This window comes from Aquarana catesbeiana, linkage group LG03 (genome assembly GCF_042186555.1).
Source record: "Aquarana catesbeiana isolate 2022-GZ linkage group LG03, ASM4218655v1, whole genome shotgun sequence".
Lineage (NCBI taxonomy): Eukaryota > Metazoa > Chordata > Amphibia > Anura > Ranidae > Aquarana > Aquarana catesbeiana.
In genome coordinates, this window is record NC_133326.1 from 663,251,929 (window position 1) to 663,270,075 (window position 18,147).

Here is an 18,147-nt window from a genome sequence, read left to right on the forward strand (position 1 = left end):
AGGTCTCACTACACTAACTTGTATTTTTAGCTGAACACTATGAGCAGGACGCACTACACTAACTTGTAGCTTTAGATGAACACTGTGCAGAGGTCTCACTACACTAACTTGTAGTTTCAGCTGAACACTGTGAGCAGGACGCACTACACTAACTTGTAGCTTTAGATAAACACTGTGCAGAGCTCGCAAAAAAAATAACTTGTAGGTTTAGCTGAACACTGTGAGGAGGACGCACCACACTAACTTGTAGTTTTAGCTGAACACTGTGAGCAGGACGCACTGCACTAACTTGTAGCTTTAAATGAACACTGTGCAGAGGTCTCACTACACTAACTTGTAGTTTTAGCTGAACACTGTGAGCAGGACGCACTACACTAACTCGTAGTTTTAGATGAACACTGTGCAGAGGTCTCACTACACTAACTTGTAGTTTCAGCTGAACACTGTGAGCAGGACGCACTACACTAACTTGTAGCTTTAGATAAACACTGTGCAGAGCTCGCAAAAAAAATAACTTGTAGGTTTAGCTGAACACTGTGAGGAGGACGCACCACACTAACTTGTAGTTTTAGCTGAACACTGTGAGCAGGATGCACTACACTAACTTGTAGCTTTAGATGAACACTGTGCAGAGGTCTCACTACACTAACTTGTAGTTTTAGCTGAACACTGTGAGCAGGACGCACTACACTAACTTGTAGCTTTAGATGAACACTGTGCAGAGGTCTCACTACACTAACTTGTAGTTTTAACTGAACACTGTGAGCAGGAGGCACTACACTAACTTGTAGCTTTAGATGAACACTGTGCAGAGCTCGCAAAAAAATAACTTGTAGGTTTAGCTGAACACTGTGAGGAGGATGCACCACACTAACTTATAGTTTTAGCTGAACACTTTGAGCAGGACGCACTGCACTAACTTGTAGCTTTAGATGAACACTGTGCAGAGGTCTCACTACACTAACTTGTAGTTTTAGCTGAACACTGTGAGCAGGACACACTACACTAACTTGTAGTTTTAGATGAACACTGTGCAGAGGTCTCACTACACTAACTTGTATTTTTAGCTGAACACTATGAGCAGGACGCACTACACTAACTTGTAGCTTTAGATGAACACTGTGCAGAGGTCTCACTACACTAACTTGTAGTTTCAGCTGAACACTGTGAGCAGGACGCACTACACTAACTTGTAGCTTTAGATAAACACTGTGCAGAGCTCGCAAAAAAAATAACTTGTAGGTTTAGCTGAACACTGTGAGGAGGACGCACCACACTAACTTGTAGTTTTAGCTGAACACTGTGAGCAGGACGCACTGCACTAACTTGTAGCTTTAAATGAACACTGTGCAGAGGTCTCACTACACTAACTTGTAGTTTTAGCTGAACACTGTGAGCAGGACGCACTACACTAACTCGTAGTTTTAGATGAACACTGTGCAGAGGTCTCACTACACTAACTTGTAGTTTCAGCTGAACACTGTGAGCAGGACGCACTACACTAACTTGTAGCTTTAGATAAACACTGTGCAGAGCTCACAAAAAAAATAACTTGTAGGTTTAGCTGAACACTGTGAGGAGGACGCACCACACTAACTTGTAGTTTTAGCTGAACACTGTGAGCAGGATGCACTACACTAACTTGTAGCTTTAGATGAACACTGTGCAGAGGTCTCACTACACTAACTTGTAGTTTTAGCTGAACACTGTGAGCAGGACGCACTACACTAACTTATAGTTTTAGATGAACACTGTGCAGAGGTCTCACTACACTAACTTGTAGTTTTAGCTGAACACCTTGAGCAGGACGCACTACACTAACTTGTAGCTTTAGATGAACATTGTGCAGAGCTCGCAAAAAAATAACTTGTAGGTTTAGCTGAACACTGTGAGGAGGACGCACCACACTAACTTGTAGTTTTAGCTGAACACTGTGAGCAGGACGAACTACACTAACTTGTAGCTTTAGATGAACACTGTGCAGAGGTCTCACTACACTAACTTGTAGTTTTAGCTGAACACTGTAAGCAGGACGCACTACACTAACTTGTAGTTTTAGATGAACACTGTGCAGAGGTCTCACTACACTAACTTGTAGTGTTAGCTGAACACTGTGAGCAGGACGCACTACACTAACTTGTAGCTTTAGATGAACACTGTGCAGAGCTCGCAAAAAAATAACTTGTAGGTTTAGCTGAACACTGTGAGGAGGACGCACCACACTAACTTGTAGTTTTAGCTGAACACTGTGAGCAGGACTCACTGCACTAACTTGTAGCTTTAGATGAACACTGTGCAGAGGTCTCACTACACTAACTTGTATTTTTAGCTGAACACTGTGAGCAGGACGCACTACACTAACTTGTAGCTTTAGATAAACACTGTGCAGAGCTCTCAAAAAAAATAACTTTTAGGTTTAGCTGAACACTGTGAGGAGGACGCACCACACTAACTTGTAGTTTTAGCTGAACACTGTGAGCAGGATGCACTACACTAACTTGTAGCTTTAGATGAACACTGTGTAGAGGTCTCACTACACTAACTTGTAGTTTTAGCTGAACACTGTGAGCAGGACGCACTACACTAACTTATAGTTTTAGATGAACACTGTGCAGAGGTCTCACTACACTAACTTGTAGTTTTAGCTGAACACCTTGAGCAGGACGCACTACACTAACTTGTAGCTTTAGATGAATATTGTGCAGAGCTCGCAAAAAAATAACTTGTAGGTTTAGCTGAACACTGTGTGGAGGACGCACCACACTAACTTGTAGTTTTAGCTGAACACTGTGAGCAGGACGAACTACACTAACTTGTAGCTTTAGATGAACACTGTGCAGAGGTCTCACTACACTAACTTGTAGTGTTAGCTGAACACTGTGAGCAGGACGCACTACACTAACTTGTAGTTTTAGCTGAACACTGTGAGCAGGACGCACTACACTAACTTGTAGTTTTAGATGAACACTGTGCAGAGGTCTCACTACACTAACTTGTATTTTTAGCTGAACACTATGAGCAGGACGCACTACACTAACTTGTAGCTTTAGATAAACACTGTGCAGAGCTCGCAAAAAAAATAACTTGTAGGTTTAGCTGAACACTGTGAGGAGGACGCACCACACTAACTTGTAGTTTTAGCTGAACACTGTGAGCAGGATGCACTACACTAACTTGTAGCTTTAGATGAACACTGTGCAGAGGTCTCACTACACTAACTTGTAGTTTTAGCTGAACACCTTGAGCAGGACGCACTACACTAACTTGTAGCTTTAGATGAACTTTGTGCAGAGCTCGCAAAAAAATAACTTGTAGGTTTAGCTGAACACTGTGAGGAGGACGCACCACACTAACTTGTAGTTTTAGCTGAACACTGTGAGCAGGACTCACTGCACTAACTTGTAGCTTTAGATGAACACTGTGCAGAGGTCTCACTACACTAACTTGTAGTTTTAGCTGAACACTGTGAGCAGGACGCACTACACTAACTTGTAGCTTTAGATGAACTCTGTGCAGAGGTCTCACTATACTAACTTGTAGTTTTAACTGAACACTGTGAGCAGGACGCACTACACTAACTTGTAGTTTTAGATGAACACTGTGCAGAGGTCTCACTACACTAACTTGTAGTTTTAGCTGAACACTGTGAGCAGGACACACTACACTAACTTGTCGCTTTAGATGAACACTGTGCAGAGCTCGCAAAAAAATAACTTCTAGGTTTAGCTGAACACTGTGAGGAGGACGCACCACACTAACTTGTAGTTTTAGCTGAACACTGTGAGCAGGACGCACTGCACTAACTTGTAGCTTTAGATGAACACTATGCAGAGGTCTCACTACACTAACTTGTAGTTTTAGCTGAACACTGTGAGCAGGACGCACTACACTAACTTGTAGTTTTAGATGAACACTGTGCAGAGGTCTCACTACACTAACTTGTAGTTTTAGCTGAACACTGTGAGCAGGACACACTACACTAACTTGTAGCTTTAGATGAACACTGTGCAGAGCTTGCAAAAAAATAACTTGTAGGTTTAGCTGAACACTGTGAGGAGGACGCACCAGACTAACTTGTAGTTTTAGCTGAACACTGTGAGCAGGACGCACTGCACTAACTTGTAGCTTTAGATGAACACTATGCAGAGGTCTCACTACACTAACTTGTAGTTTTAGCTGAACACTGTGAGCAGGACGCACTACACTAACTTGTAGTTTTAGATGAACACTGTGCAGAGGTCTCACTACAATAACTTGTAGTTTTAACTGAACACTGTGAGCAGGAGGCACTACACTAACTTGTAGCTTTAGATGAACACTGTGCAGAGCTCGCAAAAAAATAACTTGTAGGTTTAGCTGAACACTGTGAGGAGGATGCACCACACTAACTTGTAGTTTTAGCTGAACACTGTGAGCAGGACGCACTGCACTAACTTGTAGCTTTAGATGAACACTTTGCAGAGGTCTCACTACACTAACTTGTAGTTTTAGCTGAACACTGTGAGCAGGACGCACTACACTAACTTGTAGTTTTAGATGAACACTGTGCAGAGGTCTCACTACACTAACTTGTATTTTTAGCTGAACACTATGAGCAGGACGCACTACACTAACTTGTAGCTTTAGATGAACACTGTGCAGAGCTCGCAAAAAAATAACTTGTAGGTTTAGCTGAACACTGTGAGCAGGATGCACCACACTAACTTGTAGTTTTAGATGAACACTGTGAGCAGGACGCACTGCATTAACTTGTAGCTTTAGATGAACACTGTGCAGAGGTCTCACTACACTAACTTGTAGTTTTAGCTGAACACTGTGAGCAGGACGCACTACACTAACTTATAGTTTTAGATGAACACTGTGCAGAGGTCTCACTACACTAACTTGTAGTTTCAGCTGAACACTGTGAGCAGGACGAACTACACTAACTTGTAGCTTTAGATGAACACTGTGCAGAGGTCTCACTACACTAACTTATAGTTTTAGCTGAACACTGTAAGCAGGACGCACTACACTAACTTGTAGCTTTAGATGAACTCTGTGCAGAGGTCTCACTACACTAACTTGTAATTTTAGCTGAACACTGTGAGCAGGACGCACTACACTAACTGTAAATAGTCTAGCTGCCTGACTGTAGTTCTAATAGGATCAAAAGAACACCAGCAATTTTCTTCAGGTAGCTGTAAATACTGTAACAAGACAAGCCTGCCTGTCAGTAAGAAGATAACAGGAACGGATCTAGCTAAACTGAATACAGTGTATATATATATATATGCAACATCTGGGATGCATATATATACACAATACACTGTAAGTGCAGCTAACTCACTGATTGTCCTGCCTAATCTAGCTAACTCAAATGAAATGACACTGTCTCTCAGTCTATCTATGTATCTCAACGCCGGAACAAATACTACACAGGGCCGCCGTGCAGGCGGCCTTATATAGTGTGGGGCGTGTTCTAAACCCCCTGAGCCATAATTGGCCAAAGCCACCCTGGCTTTGGCCAATTACAGCTCTCTCTACCGACGGCGCTGTGATTGGCCAAGCATGCGGGTCATAGTGCGATGCCGCAGTGATCTATGGGCCGTGACGCGCCACGCGAATTTGGCACGAACGGCCCATAACGTTCGGAATTCGGCAAACGACCGAACTGCCAATGTTTGAGTCGAACATGGGTTCGACTCGAACACGAAGCTCATCCCTAGTGGCCACCAAGGGTGAAAGATATCACGCAGGACACTGCGATAATTGTAGAAAAGAGATCCAAAGGTTGGGACTCTGAGAAATAACATTCATAATCAGGTTCCTTTAAGACCAAATTTGACAGTAGGTGGTGTAAGAAGTCTTATTGAACATTTCTTTAAACTAACTTATACAATTTGTCCTAATTCATTGTTGGTCTGTGACCATAGAGATTTGTATAAATAATGGGAAATCATTTGGAAAAGGCAAATTCTGGTGGTAAGTCAGAACAACCCACCCCAATTGATTTCGTGTCTGGAAACTGTGGAAAATATTATATGGATCCTTTTTGGTCTCAGGTATTAAAACGGTCACATAGTTTGCAAATTTTGGGATTAACTCCCTATGGCCCTTGTAGCCAGAATGATTGGGAAGAAGTTACTAAAATGTGTGGACAACATAAACAGTATAATTATCCACCGTTTCCTTCTAACAATGACTATATGAAAGAGTGTTATAAGATATGGTCTAAAGCACTGAAGGAATATAAAAAGAAACTCCCACAGACTATGTACAAAAACCCGACCTCACGTTTTCCCACCGCACCCGACCCACTTTTAGATACTCCAAAGGCTTGTAATCCTTTTTATGAATCTGCTCCACCTCCTTATGTGTTTCCGAAAATTGACCAACCTAAGGAGGAATTGAATCCTGAGACCCCCATAGAAACAAATAAACCAGAGAATCCTGAGACCCCCATAAAAACAAATAAAACTGTTAAACAGGAAAATAAATTGTATCCTTCCTTAGAACTAAAATTGGGGGGATTATTGGCTATAGCTGAGGAAAAGGGTACACATTGGTTAGATGAACAAGAAAATAAGAGAAGAGCTATCAAAGAATATGTATCTGTTATAGATAATCTAACCGACACTATAGACACCCATTACACAAAAGAGAGTGGAAAAAAATCCAACAAAACAGAAAGTCAAAAGAGACAGAAGAAAATAGAAGAGTTAACGGCTAAAACACAGAAAATATTGAACGAGATAGACCAAGATGGACAAATGGTTACTAGAGCCGCCAGACAGAGGTTTCAGACAGTTATGGAAAAACATAAACTGATGGAGGAAACAGAACATAGGGAGGAAGATGAATCAGAAGGGTCAGGGGCCGAAGAGGAGACCATAGGGGAGATTAAGGTTATTCGATCAACCCCCCAGAACACCCATTTTGCAGGACAAACTGAGGGGTCTCCGGGTACTCCGACTTTGTTTACCACAGACATACCCATACCCACCAAAGAGACCATATGTCCCCTTATCACAATGGGAACAACTCAAGTACAAATACCCCTCCCACTGGGCACAATTAAAGAAATAAAAGACACCTGTCCCAAGCCTAACAAAGATCCAAAACAAGCAGTTAATTTCTTAAAAAGATATTGTTTAGGTGGAAGAATGTCAGCGGAGGATCTACAGATTATTATTAACGCAGTAGATCCTGACAGTACAGCCAAGATTAAAATAGGCACATGGGTAACAGAAAGTAGCCTATATGAGGATGGGGAAGATTGGGAAAAATTTTGGGCATTATTGTTAGCTGCCTGGAGAAAAGCTTATAGACCTGAGATGCCCATCAATGACTTAATTTCATTTAAACAATTACCTGGAGAATCTTTTCACGCTTTTGTCTCCCGATTATATAAAATTTATGTCTCCTGTGGCATAGAAAGTGACCCCTTATTTGTCAGTACTGTGATGAATAACGGGATCCCAAGTCGGCCCAAATTATAAAACTGGTAAATACTAACTGGGCAACACAAACAGCTAAGACATTTATGGAAGACATACAAACAAGGGCGACATCTGGTGTCTTTAACACAAAAGGAGGACTCTTTACTATAGTAGAGGACTCTGGAATAAAAGAAGAGATCACACCAATGTATACTTCTCTCCCAATGCCCACCTATGCATACAGACAACAATATCAAAATAGAGATAATGTTTACCAAACAGACCAGGGTTGTTTCAATTGTGGGGACCCATCACATTGGAAATCAAACTGTCCACATAGAAGAGGATACAGACCCAGACGCGGTAATAGCCCACCTCAAAGGGGGCGGGGTAGAGGATACAATCCAGACAGACCACAGAGTCAGACCAGACCTAACCCTAGAAATGACCAGCACAACCAAGCTAACACGAATACCCAACAGAGAGTGCAAATGAATTGGCCAGGTAATTCTGGACATTCAAAGGATCAAAACAATAACCCATTTAGACAATAGGGATGCCCAGAGCAGGTTCCAGCCCTAGTACTTCACATGTTTTCAGATCATTGGAAAATCTTACCACAAGTCACCCTCAAAATCAAGGGTCAAGTGGTCAGTATGCTATTAGACACAGGTGCTAGTAGCAGCTGCTTTAAACTATGAAAATTTTTTATGTGAAGATTGTACGGAGGGTTGTTCTATAGGGATCAATGGAACTGATGTGGTACACAAAGTTACACCTCTCCTAGAGGTCTGTGACTTGGAGAACAGAGTGTTAACCAAATCTAAGTTTGCAATTTTACCACAATGTCCCCTATGCCTAATGGGCCGGGACCTCATGTCTAAATTGAAACTGCATATAACTTTTACAGCAGAAGGAGGGATTATTGCCAAATCCCCCCTCTGTGATTTACAAATGCCAAAAAGACAAGATTTTCTGTGTTACTTCATGACGGTTCCTACATACTTAGAAACACACCCCATATGGGCAAAGTCCAAAACTGATGTAGGACACATACCATGTACACCATACGTACCTACCTTCAAACCAGACATAGTGCCCACATTCCAGAAACAATATCCTTTGCCAAAGGAAAAGATCATGGGACTACAGCCCCAGATAGAAGAATACCTAGGATTAGGTATTCTAAGACCTATAATTAGTCCTTGGAACACACCAGCTATTCCAGTTAAAAAGGCTAGCGGGGAATGGAGGATGGTGCAGAATCTTAGGGTAGTTAACAAAAGCATACAACCCTTACCCCCACTAGTGGCAGACATCACAGGAATATTCATCAATATTCCTGCACGGTCCTCCATATACACGATACTAGACCTATCAAATGCATTTTTCAGTATAGAAGTGCACAAGGACTTCCAAGACATCTTTTCCTTTACATGGTCCACCGAACTGGCCACGGGCCAGCAGCTAACCTGGACTAGGCTTCCGCAAGGCTATGTGGGCAGTCCGGCCGCCTTCTCAATGGTGCTTACAGCCACCTTAGATGACTGGGTTCCCCCAATGAAATCCACACTCTTGCAGTATGTTGATGATCTACTGATATGTAGTGAAAGCAGGGCACAATGTGAGGTTGATTCCGAAAGTCTGATGTCGCACCTAGCACTCAAGGGCCATTTGGCGTCCCAAAAGAAGATCCAATGGTGCCAAGAGCAGGTAGAGTACCTGGGGTGAGTCATTGCAGAAGGAACACGGATGGTGTCTCCAAAACAGGTAGAAGCCCTCACTTGTCTCGGCCCACCAAAAGACAAAGCGTCACTATTGTCCTTCCTAGGCTCAATAGTATACTGCAGGCAGTGGATACCTGATTGTTCCTACTATGACTCCCTGCTACGGCAGGCAACAATAGCACAGGCACCGAAACTGGTCACATACACACCAGAAATGACTGAAGCCTTTCAAATTCTTTTAAAATCACTGGCCTCGGCTCCGGTGCTTGGCCTCCCTAATTATGAAAAGCCCTTTGCCCTATACTGTGTGATCAGGGGTCATGCCTTTGCTGCAGTTCTGGCCCAAATCCATGGCACCCACTACCGCCCCGTAGCCTACATCTCAAAAAAAACTACCGGTAACAGTCCAAGGGATGCCGGGCTGCTTACAAGCATTAGCAGCCTGTGCCACGACCGCAAAAGATGCACAAAAGATCACCTTAGGGACTCCAACCACCCTATACACTTCACATAGTGTTCTTCATTTGCTACAAAACATGAATACACAACACATGACTACACAGCGTTCATCAGGGTATGAAATCATTCTTACAAACACGCACAACTGTCAAAAGCTGTGCTGAGGTAACACCAGCAATCAAACTCTTACATGCTTTGCTAAAACTCCCAGTCACTTCCCAAGACTGTCATGGCTGCACACAGGAACTTCTCACTGTCACAGCACCTCGCAGAGATCTCACTGATCTACCTAACTCAGATTACCCTAACGTCTTTGTAGATGGGAGTTGCACACGTCCAGCGGATAATCAATACAAGACAGGCTATTCAGTGGTAATGCTACTGAATCTCATTCTAGAAGATGGTTACCTTACTGGCGCAACCTCCGCACAACAAGCCGAGTTATATGCACTCACAAGGGCCTGCTTAATCCACAAAGGTAAAAAGGTGAACATTTACACAGACAGCAGGTACGCATTCGGGGTCGTGCACGATTTTTGTATGATCTGGTTTAGACGCGGATTTTGGACCGCAGATAACAAAAAAATAAATAACAGTGGGTATGTGTACGATCTAATTAATGCAATACAACAGCCCCATAGATTAAACATTATCAAAATTAAGGGACATGCCACAGACGGATCCCTAGAGTCCCAGGGAAACGCTCTAGCAGACAGAGTAGCAAAAGCTGCAGCAGAAAGACAGCCACATGACACAAAGCTTCTATTATTCCAAAATGACTTTACCACCCCCTCGTCCCAACACACATCAGCACTCTTGCAAAAACAGGCATCGGCTGATGACCTGGACTACTGGACCGATATGGGTTAACCCTACAGGTCTCTGGACAAACAAGGAGGGAATCATAGGCATACCTAGAGCAGCAGCGCCCCTATTATTGTCTTACCTCCACGGTCCAGGACACATAGGACCAAGACCATTCTTAAAAAAGTACCAAGACTGTTTCAGTACACGCAAGGCACACGACCTAGTACAACAGCTTGTTTCCTCTTGTCTGACTTGTGCTCAGAACAATGTTCAGGGCCCTCAACATGGGAAACATTGACATTTGCCACCACCATTAGGCCCGCTACAAGACTTACAGATAGACTTCACACACATGCCCAGGCAGAGAGGTAATCTCAAATATTTGTGCGTGATGGTGGACAAATTTTCAACTTGGCCAGAGGCCATACCCGTTACAGGGGAAACCGCAGGCATTGCAGCCCGGTATCTGATCAATCATTGGATCAGTCGATACGGACTTCCTGCTACCATATACTCTGACCAAGGCCCAGCATTTACTTCAAAGCTGGTGAAAGAATTGACAAGGGTATTAGAGATACAGTGGAAGCTACACATCCCATATCACCCAGAGTTCAGGGGTAGTGGAAAGAATGAATAGAACAATCAAGGACAAACTTAAAAAGGCCACTAACGGTACCATGAAGGACGGGCTAAAATACCTGCCAGGGGTCCTCTTCCAGATAAGAACCACCCCCCATAGCATGACAGGCTTATCCCCATATGAAATACTAATGGGAAAGCCGGCCCAGAAGAAAGCAATTGAGGGAGAGGAGGTTAATCTTTATTCCTTACAGGAAGAGCATGTGAAACATCTGGTAAGTAGCCTTACTGAAAACTACTACAAGGTAGCTTCACTTTTCCTCCTCTCTCCACAGAGCCTACACACCCCTTCATACCTGGTGACAAAGTCTTGATAAAGTAGCTTGCAGCAAGGAAGGTACCAGGGCCCATCTACCAAGAACCATTTGAAGTACTCAAAGCAACCCGAACCACCATCCTCACAGACCACGGACCACAATGGATCCAGCATCAAGGATAAAAAAAGCACCAAGCCTAGAAGCAAGCCAAGACCCGCAAAAGAAAGAGACATTGAACTCAAACCCCTGCCCAAGCCCCCCAAACACCCCTGCAGAAGCAAGCCAACAACTGCAAAAGAAAGAGACATTGAATTCAAACCCCTGCCCAAGCCCCCCAAACCCCCCTGCAGCACCCTCCCTAGAGGACTCCGGAGCCCCAGAGACCTTAAACCTAATGACATTCAAGTGGTAGATGTTCAAGTATTTCCTCTAGGATTCCAGGATCCACCCAAACAGAGGCCCTGGAAATGCACCACTCAAATAATCTTAGTCTTTGCCATCCTGATCATGTTTAAGATTTTTCTACTAACCACTTTTGTATGTTGGATAACTAACCGTTGTGGTTTTCAGCCTCCCTCTAATTATACTAACCGTACTCGGCGAGGTTTTACGGGAAGTTCTATTTATCCTTGCTGCATTCAGGTAGCCAGACAAATGTCCAAAGCCCAATCTCAAGCAGTTACAGGGTATCATATTCAAAGAAGGGATGGGAATTGCCACATAGCAGCCATTGTCTTGACAGCCAAATATAAGGGAGTGGAAAAGACCTGGTGTATGAATCCCAATCATAGACCAAGTCAGAACCTGATGTCCAAATTTAAAAAGGCCAAACTCAGGGATATAGCAATCGGTCAAGTTATTCAAAACAACAAATCAAACTACGCGCCCTTGGCACCATTAAATAATACCAGTATGAAAAAGGCCCCCAAATCAAAATTCCAATTCCTAAAATCCAGAAGGGAACTCCTAAGACCAGACTTTAAAAGTATTAATAACGTGGCACAGCTAGATCCTGAAAGTTACTCAGTACCAGACTCAATTCCTCATCATTTCATAATGATGCATGCTTTCGCAAGGAAGCAGAATTATTCAGAATGCTGGGTTTGTTCCCATATGGGAACTGGCCGACACTCAGTTCCGATGGTTGGAAGGCCAGTGACCCTAGAGCAGTTGCTAAACATCACCCAACCCATTCCCCCTGAGAGCATCACGACCAATAGTAAACCCCTTCTCTTTACAGGGTACACAAGGAGTCCGCAATTTTGTTTTCTTAATGGAGCAGGTGAAGATTTGTATAATGGCAGATTTTGCAGAGACACGGTAGTGAATTTTACACTGGTGGATTTAATGCTCATAGCCAATGAGACATTAGATATAGAGGGACTTCTCAAACACAACATATCAGACCCTGATGAGTGCATTGGAAATATGTCCTCCTACAATATTTCAAATTGTATAAAAGGGAATAGCTCGGTAACAGAATCATGGCTCGTCAGCACACATATGAATAGCTTATGGATGGAGGAGCGTGAGGATGAGGCACCTTCCATAGGGAATTGGATGTGCCTAGTGGGGTTAAGGTTCAACCTAGATTCACCTGGGGATGTACCCGCCCCTCATATGCCCCACGGATGGATGGTGTGCTGCGGTCTTTGCTGCCACACTACCATCCCATACCCCCTCGATAGAAAGACCTCAGGATGGTGCACCCTGGTAGAAATGATTCCTTTCATGGGTGCTTCTCCCGGGGACTCCCCTGTTGAGATGATACCAGCCCATGGTCATTTAGAGTTCGGGAGACACAAAAGAGGGGTCACAACCTGGTGGGACAAGGTATTTGCTTCCATGGGTGGGGCAGGCATGTACAATGCACTAACAAAGGTAGATGAGTTTGGGGAACTAGTAGATTCCTGGATGAATAAAACATCAACCGATGTGGGCTTCATCAATGAGGAATTGAGGAAAATCCTGTTTAAACAAGAAATAATCAAGCAGCGTCAAGAGAGGATGATAATGGTACTGACAGGGCTGTGTGACGTGACAGGGGATAAAAGCCTCTGTTGCACATAAATGAACAATTTAACTAAACCTAGTGAAGATTTAGAGGTACCAGACTATTATGATATAATTAAAGGACACCAGGAGAGAGCAAAACTGCAAACACAAATGAGGAGGCTGGGAGACTCTTGGAACCCACTCTCAGGAATTGGGGGATGGTTTGGATCATTTTGGGACAGTGTTATGGGATTCTTTAAAAAGGCAGGCATGATACTGATCATGATAGTACTCCTGGGTATCGCCACTTATGCCACTATCAAATTCCTACTCTACATCACCAGTAAAGTTCCTGGCATTGCAGCAAAAATTAAACCGGACTCTGAGCTTAAGGAAACCATGGCCATGTTCTACATTGAGCCTGAAGAAGCCACGGCTATGTTCCACACAGAACAAACCTGGTACTCCAAGAATTAGGGAATTAGTGATCAGGGAGAATGAAATCCTCCCTGATCAAAGGAGGGATTGTAAGGAAAATGGCTGCACTTTGGTTCACTATATACTTTAGATAACTTTTGAACTTTTTTTATATGAAATGCTGTTGCAAGGCTTTTATAATGTCAAAATGGAAATTTACTAGCAAGGAAGATATAAGGGAACTAGCTAGTTAGCTCACCGCACATCTGGCCTAAAGCCAATGGTATATGACCCAAGACTATCTTTAAAAGGTTATTCCCATATTATTTATTTTCTCGGAATTCAAGCTAAAAAGGTATATTTAGACAAAGAACATTTTTGGGTACTTTTAGGCGCGTCATTGAGCAGAGTATTATGCAAATACACACATGTCATATAAAATATAACTTGTGATATGAAGCTTGTGATACCTGTACTCTTGTGATTGGATAAACTAAGGGACCGCCCCTTGGTTTGCCCCTACTGATAAATGATTGTTGCCCTATATGATTGTTGCCCTATATAACATGTGAAATGGTACAATACATTTGTATTTCTGGATATCCAACTGTGTGTGGTGTTTTGATTTAACCAATCGATTGAAAGATCTTTTTTGATGTCCAAGTTCAGCTCGAGCAAGGAAAAGGTTTGAGGGCGCACTTGACCAGTTGACCCTTACCTTTACAGAAAGCGATGAGAAAGGAAAGCAAAGGGAAGTTAAAGGAAAGGAGATGGAAACAAAGGAAATAAAATGGAAAGGGAAGGTAAAAGAAAGTGAAAGGAGAGAGAAGGAAATAGAAGAGAACAGGGCATGGAAAGACAAAGGAAAAAGGCAACACGGGAAAGCAAAAGAAAGGGAAAGGAAGGGGAAGTGAAGGGAAAGAGAAGAGAAATGAATGTTGAGGATAACTAAGGAAATAGAATGGAAAGAGAAGGCAAATGAAAGCAAAAGGAAAGAGAATGAAATAGAAGAGAAGGGAAAGGTAACACAAAGGAAAGAGATAACAAAACAAAACAAAGGAAAGGGTAAAGAAAGGGAAGAGAGAGAAAAGTTGGGAAGCAAAAGAGGGAGAATGGAACGAAAATTCAAATGAAAGTGAAAGGAAAGGGAGCTAAAGGGTAAAGTAAAACAGGAAAGGAAATATAATAAAAAGGAAAGAGGCAGCAAAGGAAAGGAAGAAAGGGAAACTAGAAGAAAAAGGCAAGGCAAGATAAAGAAAAGGAATAGGAAAGGATATAGAAGAAAAAGCAAGGAAATTCAAAGGAAGGAGGTGACAAAGGAAAGGGGAGGGGAAGAAAGGGAAAAGGAGCCAAGGAAAGACAAATAACACAAATAATAAATATTATACAATAAACAAATATACAATAAAACAAAGGAATGGGAGAGGGAAAGGAAATAGAAGAAAGGGCAAGGAGAGACAAAGGAAAGAAGTGACAAAAGAAAAGGGAAAATGAAGAAAGGGGAAAGGAAATAAAAGGAAAATGCAAAGAAAAGCACACAAATGGGAAAGGTAAAGGAAAAAGGCAAGGAAAGACAAAGAAAAGTAAAGGAATGGAGAAGGGAAAGGAAATAGAAGAAAAATGCAAGAATAGACAAAGAAGTAAAGCAAAGGAAAGGGAAAGGAAGGAGAAGTGAAAGGAAAGAGAAGTAAAAGGAATGTAGAGGGAAACAATGAAAATAGAGGGAAAAGAGAAGGCAAATGAAAGTGAAAAAAAAGTGTAAAGCGAAGATAAATGAAAGAAGAGGAAAGGAAAGAGTAAGGCAAGGGACAGAGAGGAAAGGGAAGAACATGAAAGGAAAAAAAAAAAAGAATAGGCAATAGGAAGAAAAAAAAGGGGGAAAGGAAAAAAAATAAGAAAGCAAAAAATGAAAGTATAGAAATGCAATAGAAAAGCTAAGAAAGGGAATTGTATAGACTTTGCAGTCACAATTCTGCAGACTCTAACAGTGGCTTAAAAAAAAGGAGCCAAAGCAATTCCAGTCATAAGTAGGCGGTGGCCTTGCTAACCTTAGAGGTTCCCCTGAGCCCGAGAGCAAATATTAACATAATTACCCTGCAGCCTATCTATGTAATCAGTTTTATATCTTTATTTTTGAAAATCCACTGAATACCAGAAATATGGTGGAAAGTGGGAGAAACTGAGCTGTAAGTCAGTTTTCTATCTTGCACAATCAGTTAGAAAATGAAAAAAAAAAACAGTGCCCTTCCCACACCAGATCAAAATTGTCAGAGGTAGAGAATCAGTTACATTTGTCATGTCTATGCAAGCCAAGATTCCCAAGCAAGTAAAGCCCCTCTAAGGCACCCTTAGACTTTCAATTTGTACCTCCCTCCTGCCTCAGGAGCACTAAGCGGGAAAATTATGACTTTCTGTAGGTAATTTCAACTATTTGTTATTTTAAAAGAATCCTGCTGGATTGTTTAACCACCTCAATACAGGGCACTTACACCCCCTTCCTGCCCAAGCCATTTTTCAGTTTTCAGCGCTGTCACACTTTGAATGACAATTGCGCGGTCATGTTACACTGCACCCTAATTAAATTTTTATCATTTTTTCCCCACAAATAGAGCTTTCTTTTGGTGGTATTTGATCACCTCTGCGGTTTTTATTTTTTGCGCTATAAACAAAAGAAGAAGGACAATTTTGAAAAAACACAATATTTTTTACTTTTTGCTATAATAAATATCCAATTTTTTTTTTTTTTAACAAATTTTTTCCTCAGTTTAGGCCGATATGTATTCTTCTACATATTTTTGGTAAAAAAAAATTGCGATAAGCGTATATTGATTGGTTTGCGCAAAAGTTATAGCGTCTACAAAATAGGGGATAGATTTATAGCATTTTTATTATTTATTTATTTTTTTACTAGTAATGGCAGCGATCTGCAATTTTTATTGTGACTGCGATATTGCGGCGGACACATCGGACACTTTTGACACATTTTTGGGACCATTCACATTTATACAGCGATCAATGCTATAAAATTGCATTGATTACTGTGTAAATGTGACTGGCAGGGAAGGGGTTAACACTAGGGGGCGCTCGAGGGGTTAATGTATGACCTAAGGAGGTGATTCTAACTGTGGGGGGAGGGGACTGACTGGGGGAGGTGACCGATCGCTGTCCCTATGTACAAGGGACACGCCGTCGGTCTCCTCTCCTCTCTGACAGGACGTGGATCTGTGTTTACATGCACAGATCCACGCTCCTGCTCTGTTACCCGGCAATCGCGGGTGCCCGGTGGACATCGCGGCCGCCGGGCACGCGCACTGGGTCCCGAGCGACGCAGCGGGCGCCCCCTAGTGGCTCGGGAGGGCGAGGACGTCATATGACGTCCTCCCAGAACAACAGAAGCCTCGTCCCGCCGTCATATGATGGTGGGCGGTGGTTTAGTGGTTAAAAGCATCATGTAAGAATATTCATACCTTGCACAGATCTCAAATGAGATAGTCGAAATAGCCCCTTCTGGTCTCTTAACTGTAAGGAAATATATATTAAGTACAATGACTCCATCCACAATTTTTTATATTAGGAAGTAACTTCTTGTTTTGCTGATTTGTGATGAGTTTAGAGAGGTAATATCCTACTGTATGTTAAATAAAGAATTGTACGTTTTTTGCTTCTTTTAGTAACTTTAGTAACAAGTATAGGGCCCTTTACACACATACACCTTGTAAGTAACCAAGAGTTAATTCTTGACAGTTCATAATATATAACAACAAGTATACTCCATTCAAGTGACTATGCCTAGGGCTGAGAAGAACATCTTGGAAGAATAATATCATCCGTTTGCTGAGGGCAGGAGGAAACATGTTCTCAGTCTTCTCCCCTTTGCTGATCACTCACTGGATCTTAAGGTGAGTAACGCATAAGGGTGCTGATATGTGAAATGTGCATACAGCCAAGGACATAAAAGTTATTGTGCATGCATAGGGTTTTACTTCACTTCATCATTCTCTTGGCCAGTATATTAGTGCAGGAAATATATTAAATGATTTTTAGAGGACCAAGACATTCCACAGGACTTTACAAATAACATAGAGCCCTTCTAAAACCCTTTCTTGACCTAACTCCAAGCTCTGCTCAGATCTATGATAACACTTACACAGCATATCAAAATCAAGACTGTAAAATGTCACCAAGCGACACACTTACCATACTGTTCCTCTTTAACCTCGATTGTCAAATGAAAGTTTTTGCATTGCTGTTCTTTCTCTGTCAAAATAGCATGATACACTGACATGACCTGAGAGAAACACACACATTTAGTTGATATGGTTTTGGGGAATTATAATAGTCATACTAACAAACGTAGAATCAATTCTCCTTTGCACTGTCTAGTCTTGTCAAAAAAATGACAAAAACTGTTAATGTGGAAATTGT

At 42.2% G+C, this 18,147-nt stretch overlaps 1 protein-coding gene across 4 annotated transcripts in view; it reads right to left on the bottom strand.

The window, feature by feature from the left end:
- The window catches only part of LOC141133431 (venom factor-like), a 681,995-nt gene that overhangs the window by 155,128 nt on the left and 508,720 nt on the right, over positions 1-18,147 (bottom strand). For all 4 annotated transcript variants that reach the window (XM_073622818.1, XM_073622817.1, XM_073622816.1 and 1 more), the window contains 2 exons: positions 17,920-18,010; positions 17,190-17,241 (listed from right to left, as the gene is read on the bottom strand). In XM_073622818.1, coding sequence (XP_073478919.1) covers positions 17,190-17,241; positions 17,920-18,010 — 143 coding nt within the window. The remainder of the gene's footprint in view (positions 1-17,189; positions 17,242-17,919; positions 18,011-18,147) is intronic.